Here is a 7,715-nt window from a genome sequence, read left to right as displayed (position 1 = left end):
CTCAATATTTATTTACCAGATGACTGGGTGGTTGTTTTGTAATTTCCAAGTGATTGGTATGTTCTCTTTAGTCTTTACATATTCATGGAAAGTTTTACCTGTTACCAGAGAATGAGCCCTATAAATGGTCTCCAGGGAGATACTGCAGTCTTTTTTCCAATTCAGGGATAAAAGTACCTACCTTTGGGGTTGTTTTGTGATTCTGTGAATTAATACATGTACATTATTCACCCCCAAAATGAGAATTAGACAATGCTAAGTTGACTCCCAGGCCCATGACAAACCTTGCTAATAGGTAATGGTACTGTCTCTCTCCTAGCCTGTCACTGTCCTCGAAATCCTACTCTAGGCCACTCTCACCCCTGAAATTGGCATTTGATGAGAGACCATTTTGCCAACTCTTGTGGAGCATCTAGTAATAATAACAAAAGCTACCATTCACTCTGCACAATTACATAAATGCACCCCATGTCAGTACAAGGCTATTACTTAAAAAACTGAGAGAAAGGAACTGGCTCAAGACTAGAAAAGCAGTGATCACTCAAACCCACGCTTCTCTGTCTCCAAAACCCACCTTCTTTCCTCTCCACCAGGCTGTCTCCTTGAAGATGCATAAGAAATGCCTCTCACTCTGCCCTGCCCCTTACAAATCTCAAAAATGGTAGCAGAGACACTAAAGTGAAACAATTTTAAAGTAGAACCACAGCAACTCCAAAAATCCTTAACATTAACTGTCTAAGTTTCTGAGGAGCCCCAGATGGGAGAAGGTATAGATTAAATTTGGATTTCTGAACATTTGGACCAAAGCTTCTGGGAAGAGAACACCTGTTGCTTAAGAAGGTCCTCAACTCACTAGAAATGTTGTTTTCAAAATTCCATACTTGACACAAAACCCCATATGTCTACCTTGTATTTTTAACAAGACATGCTCCTTACTCTCTAAATACTTTCAAAGGAAATGGGGGAGGGTATCTTACAGCCTTCTTAATGCCAAATTAACCGGGACCGTTGTTTTGAATCCCAGCAATCAAGGTATTGCAGCCGGGCTTGCGCTCTCGTGAGATGGATCAAGTCACGCTAACAAAGAATAAAGAACCTGGCTCTAACACGAGATTGCTAAGAATAAATTTTAATGAACAAAACACATCAGTGTTAACTCCTTCCCAGGAGTTCCTTAAGTATGTCATCCTTGTTTTTAATTCCTGAGGTCCCAAAGGCTCTCTCTGCAAGGCAGACTGGCCCATGAGCCAGCTCCATCACAGAGCCCCAGTGTTCAGGCCACAGCTCCTGCCATGGTCTTTCCTCCACGTGACCTTGCAGACCCCCTCCAGGCCCACCTGTACCTCAGCATCGCAATTCCTGATGAGGGTGTCCCGGTTGGAGACCATGCCCCAAGCCGCTATGCCGATGGCCACAATGTTCTCCTCTGAATTCCTGCTGATGGTGTTGTCCCTCACGACCTCGCCAATGTACTTCATCAGGCCATAATGGGTGCCGCCCGTGAGAATCCAAGCACCTGTCAGTGAGCGAGAAGAGCAAAGGTTCAGATGGTGCCGGGAAGGTTTCTGTCCTGTGCTCACAGACACCTAAAGAAGGCCCCATCCTCATCGGCAGCAAGGACACAGCATTGGTGGCTACACTCTGGCATGGCCTTGCCTGTGCTGTACGTCAAGGAAGGAGAAGGGGACCTCAGACAGGGTTCCTGACAGGTGGTCAATAAAAAACACAGCTTTGGGGCCCCACTCCAGCTCTACTTCATTAGACTCTCCAGGAGGTGGGGCCAGGGAATCTTCATCTTTAATCCGCCTCTGCGGGGGGACTCTTTTGTGGACAATGAATGCCAAGCTTGAGCCTTGAAGCCAGTTAGACAGTGCCACTATGGCAAGTTAGATATCTGCTCCCAGACTCCACATTGGTGGGATTGGAGTGGAGCTTCCTGGGATGGCCCTGGGGCCAATAATTTTGCTTTACTTTATAATGACATGATTTCAAACACTGGACTTTTTAAAGTTTGTATTTGATGATCTTCTCAATGCCAAGGGTTTTGTTAGAGTTTTAAATTTTTTGAAGCAAAATAAAAGTAAATAGAAAATGCCTACAAAAATATTATTTAGCGTAATACTATAATCTAAAGCTGGATTCAATGATTCCCTCAGAGGATTGGAGATAAAAAAAAGTTGGAGATGACCCCAGTGTAAGATGCGGCCCATGCAGGGATCCACCTGGAGCGGCAGTCGCCAGCCTCTCTGGATAGCTCTGGTAATGGGAGGCTCGGGAGTTTCAGGGCTGCACTCTCCCGCCTTCCCTAGAAAGCCCTCGTGCTGACTGTCCCCATTCTCTGCTTCCATTATTGTCTTCGGCAATGAGGAACAAGTTCAGTCATCTCCACATCAGAGTCCGTCCAATGTTTTCAGGTAAATTCGATGTGGTCCTCAGAAGTCCACTTCTTGCAGCCAGTTCTCATAGGACATGAATCCAAGCCCTCAGCACCCAGTCTCCTTCCCAGATTTCAGCCCCTCAACGATCCCCTTTAAGATGAGGCAACCGGAAGTGACGGTAGCACTCCACCCTGCCACCGTAGTGGACAATGAGACTATTAACTTCTGCTCTGGACTCTTGGTCATCTAAATAGAAATGGGCGCTCCTCCAGGCCAGGGACTGCTGTCTGTTCTGCTCTGCTACATTCCCAGCGCCTAAAACAATTCCTGGAACATAGTGGGCATCCAGTGTTTGTTGAATGAAAGAATGATGTGTTTTGAGGATTTAGTAGTAAGGAAGCTGAGTTGCTCAATTTCCTAACAAAGTGACAACCCACAATGGCCTCCTCTGGTTGGTCAGGAAATTGAGAAGACTAAATGAAAAAAAAGAACACAACTCAGTTTCTTCTTGACATTAAGAAAAAATCCATGTATAAAATAAGACATGTTTCCTTAGTTCTATCAGTCAATATCATTTCTTTATAAAAGAAGTTTTAAAAATTTTAAGCTTATATTTTAAACTGAACCTAATTTTGGGAAAACATGAATCAAACCCAAACAGAGGGGCCGTTTACAGAGCAATTGGCCTATATACTCTTCAAACACGGAATGAGGGACAAAGAAAGGCTGAGAACAGTACCAGATGTACAAAGACCACAAAGGTATGAAAAGCTGGACGCATCTGGAGTCTAAATGAAGAAAAAGGAGTATCTGCTCTAAAGGACATTGTTGGAATAATCAGCAAACTCTGCCTACGGACTGTTTGTTAGGTAGCTGTCCTGGGTTACGTGCAAGAATTGCGGTTGGGATATGCATGCTCGGTACTTAAGGTGAAGGGTCACGATGCCTGCAACTTCCTCTCAAACGGTTCCTCAAAAAAATCATAGAATGTGGATCCTTATGGAGCAAAATAAAACAAACGTGGGGAAGTGTTAACAGTTGGTGAATCTAGGTGAAGAGTGTACAGATGTTCATTGTATTATTCTTGCAACTTTTTTGTGGATTTGAAAATTTTTTAAATAAAAAGTGAAAAAGAAAGGAAACGCTAACTGAACATTTCAAACCTGTGGTGGTTTTTGCCTTCCTCAGACACTTACATGGTGTTTACAACACTGTCACTATTTCCAAAAGCGCGTCATTGATCTCGGAATTAAAGAGCAAGCAAATTAAACTGTCCTTTTCAATTCGCCAGAAACGAAATTCTGGGTAAAATTTTATATGTGTGAACCTGTCTGTCCACTCATCTGGAGATGCAGCCATCAACGAACCGACCCCCAGCTCGGCAGGACCGGGCTCCGCGCAGACGCGGGGGCAGGTGGGCGGGCCCGGCCCCTCCTCGCCCCGCCCCCCGCCCGCGCACCTTTGGCCTGCGCGATGTAGATGAGGCGGCTGAAGATCTTGCGCATGCGCGGCTTCAGCGCGAAGTTCTTGGCGCCGCCGGTCACGGAGATGACCAGGTTGGGCGTCCGCAGGTGCCAGTGCTGGGTCAGCAGCTCGTAGAGCGGCTCCGCGTCCGTGTCGCAGGACAGGCGGATGTACTGCGGGGAGAGGGAGGAGCGCGGGGTCGGCTTGGGGTCGGGGGCCGAGGGAAAGGGGGCGCAGCGCGGGGGTCCCGAGGCGACGCGGGGCGTTATCCTCCGCGGCGTCAGCAGCAGGCGGAGCGGGATGCGCCCTGCAGCGGGGCGCCCTCCAGCGGCGGCGCGAGGCCAGGCCGGGGGCGCTGGGAAGACACCGCAGAGGAGGCAGCTGGGCCACCTTCCCCGCCACCGCAGGGCTTGGGGATGGGAGGAGACGCGAGGTCAGCGACAGTGACGCTGCTGTCACTGAGACGGGCACCGGAGGCGTGCAGAGGACACATACGCAGGGCCACTGCCCGGTGCCTGGACACGGGAGGCTGGGTGATAATCTGGTCCTTACTAGTCGCGTTTTCCATTTGCACACGATCGAATCTTGTCTTTTCCTGCCATCCTTTTTGGCATTTACTACCCATCTCTTTGCCTCCACACTGTTGGACAATTCCCGGTGACTCAGGCAGCCCTGGCTGTGTTCGCATATGATTTAGCCGGGGAACGTAGAAAGCCGTGGCCACTGCTCACCTTTCCTTTCTTCCCCAGCGTCTCGAACTGGATATCCCCAAAGGCGTCGGTGGGAAACTCCTTGGTGTGCTTCTTGTAATTCCATTTCTCATTTTGGTTGACCTGGGTGCCTTCTATGTGCTGGCTCTGGGCATAGCCACACTTGCACACGTTTTCGCTGCGCGCAGCGATGTCAACGGGGAGAAACGAATTTCATTAAACCTGCTTGTGGAAACCAGGCATTACTAGCTTAAATAAACACAAAAAGAAATGATACCACCGAGTCTTCTTTTCAGACTGTTTTCATCATCTCACTTGGTTGTGCAGAAGCTATTTTGGTGTGTTTTATCCCTGGTATTTATTGTCGGGCCACCGGCAAGCTGGCTGTGTGCTGAGAGCTGGGATTGGCGCACAGGGCCCTGCCCCTATGGCCTCTAGGATCTGAGTAGCCACCGGGCTGTCATGGGACGAGCCTCGGAAATCTGGAAACTGCATATTCAGCTTCTTGCATGGGAGCCCTGAGCAGGTCTCAGTGCCTCAGCACCAGCCCTGACTGTTTGCCCAGCTGGTAACGCGGGTAAGGCGAACCCTCCTTCCTGCGGGCTGAGCTCGCTGTGGAGACGCTCCCCTGGCAGGGACCCCAAGTGTTCCAGAGTTTACAGGGACCCTCCTTTCCACATTACAGATCAGCTGCTTAGGGGCCTTTCAATAATTTGAGCTAGACAAGACCAAACTACAATAAACAAACACTAGTTCTTCCCATTAAAAGTGCAATAGAACTTAATTTGTCTATTAGGTGATGCATAGGCAAGATGGGAAATTGGGAGAGGATAAAGAGACACAGCAAGTGGTAAATCCTCTTCCCCTGCTCCTCCCTAGCCTGCTATAATCACTCCACAGATACTGATTGAAGGTCCACTCTGAGTCAGGCCTGGGGTGGCATCACAGCACCCCAGCATTGACTGGATGTGATTCCTGCCCCTCAGTTGCTCACAATCTTTTGGGAATGGCTAAATACAACACCTAGCACAGTATACAGGAACAAACGCCTCCTTTCATCCTCACACAGTCCTCAGGCTTGCTGTGGGTATTAGAAACAATGCAAAGCATCTTGCTGGGCCCGGTACATGGTACTTGACCCATCAAGGTGACTTTTACGTTATGGTGGTGCCATACATGCAGATTTAGGAATAACAAAGGCAGTGCCAACAGGAAAGAAGCAAAAATGCAGTTAAAAAAATCTAAAAACACATTCCATGACTCTTTGACCCGTCTATCCAGGGCATTCTGAGTGTTGTGGTCTCCAAAGAGATGAACAACAAAACAAAAATTCCAATTTGGCCAAAAAACAGCTCTGTCCTAGTGAGGCACTGGTCACCCTCCTCCCAGCTCCTTTCTGCCTGGCCCACCCTCTTGGTTCTGCATCTCTCCCTAGTGTCTCTCTGATCAGTCTTTGGACAAGATTCAGAAGGATGCTAGAATTCAGGAATTTGGTGACATTGTTTGAGCTCCGAATCTGGCTGTGGTTTTCCGCCACAAGATCCTAATATCACACCTCACCGGGCAACCCCCCACACACTCACTCAAGCCAGTTATCAGATAGGATATCTGTAACTGAGAAAGTGTCGATGTATTTGGTCTGCCTGAAGCAGTGGCATTCTTAGGGAGGAAGCTGGGGAGACAGAGAAGGCACAACCTTGGAATCAAAAACTTGGCTTCGAATCACTCGTCCGTCTTCCACTGGCCATGTGACCTGGGGAAAAACACTGAACCTCTCTGGGCCCCACTTGCCTTATCTCACAAATGATAAAAACGGCGACCTTGCCAGGGAGTTGTATCAGCACTCAAATAAATAAATCCCTGCGACAGAGTAGATGCTCAGAAAATACTTTGAATGAATGAATGAAGCCAAACTGTGTTTTCTACCTGTCAAATGAATAGATAAACATCAGAATCCCCCAGTGAAACATGCATGGAGTAAGTAGCTGACTCACAGGTTTATACTCTGTCAGAATGACTCGTGATGAGTAAGTTTGTACAATGAGAAACAGAGATCTCTTGGTTTTTCTGATGTTCATTTTCTAATGGGCATGAAGTAAGAATACACATCCACTGAGAACCTTTCATGCTCTGATTGTACGTGCTCCCTCACTGAATCCGTACCACCACCCCATGAGGTAGACTTCTGCTAGATTTTTAGGATAAGGGAACTAGTCCTGCAGAGAGGAGGCGGCCAAGTCAAGGCCGGAGCCAAGGCTGATGCTACAGCCCCTCTCCGGGCTTAGCCTGCATCCCGCCTCCGGTCACTGTCTCTGTTCCACCGAGAATCGGTCCTTTCATCACAAACTATAGCAGCAACTTCCAATCAGTTAACAGCTAGACTCTTCCTTGCATCACCAGCAGGCCAACGAGAAGGGACAGAGAGGAACAAGACGTGAGAGAGGTGGGATTAAAATTTTTTGAATTTGATTCAGAAATATCTTCCGCAATAGTCCATCCATCCACTCACTCACGTGCCCATCAGCATTCATTGAGGACCTCCTGCGTTCTGGGCTGCTGGGGGCTGCTTTCGTAACCCAACCTTAATGTTCCAAAAGGCATGAGACTCGGAGTAGATGGACACCAGTTAGAAGGGAAGGATGAAAGTCAACAGGGGGAGGAAAGTCCTGACGGAGGAGCCAGTCAGATTGACACACGCAGGTGGCGTGGAGTTGCCTACCAGCTGCTATCAAACCACTTCATTGCCAAGGCCACTCAGGTGGGCTGCCAGGCTCATGGGAGTACCGAAGAGACTGGCAGCCTCTTTCAGTGACTTTACCAACTCTTGCCAAAGCAAACACATTTTAAAAAAATTTTAAGCTCTAAGGGATAACTACAAGCTACTTGCCAAATCTTTCCTGCTCACACACCATTTCTGAGAATTACAAGATGAAAACATCTTTAATAATGAACTAGTGAGCATTTTTTGTTTGATGTAATGATGAACAATAATTTATTTTTGAACATGGAAAGCAAAAACAGAGGGAAAATAGTAGCTTACGTGGCCTTGGAATCTTTGGTAAAGAAGACACATTCTCGTTTCTTAAAATTTGCTTGAATAAAATTCACCAAGTCCTTTGGAGAAAGAACATGGGATAGTGCATTACTGATTTATTCTCATCCC

General features: G+C 47.6%; 1 protein-coding gene across 1 annotated transcript in view; it reads right to left on the bottom strand.

The window, feature by feature from the left end:
* The window catches only part of TRPM8 (transient receptor potential cation channel, subfamily M, member 8), a 68,327-nt gene that overhangs the window by 57,312 nt on the left and 3,300 nt on the right, over nt 1-7,715 (bottom strand). The window contains exons 2-5 of the mRNA XM_012648859.1: nt 7,593-7,666; nt 4,574-4,730; nt 3,838-4,015; nt 1,344-1,516 (exon numbers count right to left, since the gene is read on the bottom strand). Coding sequence (XP_012504313.1) covers nt 1,344-1,516; nt 3,838-4,015; nt 4,574-4,730; nt 7,593-7,666 — 582 coding nt within the window. The remainder of the gene's footprint in view (nt 1-1,343; nt 1,517-3,837; nt 4,016-4,573; nt 4,731-7,592; nt 7,667-7,715) is intronic.

Source organism: Propithecus coquereli, unplaced genomic scaffold, assembly GCF_000956105.1.
Source record: "Propithecus coquereli isolate 6110/MARCELLA unplaced genomic scaffold, Pcoq_1.0 Scaffold295, whole genome shotgun sequence".
In the NCBI taxonomy this organism is placed as follows: domain Eukaryota; kingdom Metazoa; phylum Chordata; class Mammalia; order Primates; family Indriidae; genus Propithecus; species Propithecus coquereli.
Note: the sequence above shows the minus strand (reverse complement) of the source record. Positions and strands in the feature narration are given on the sequence as shown.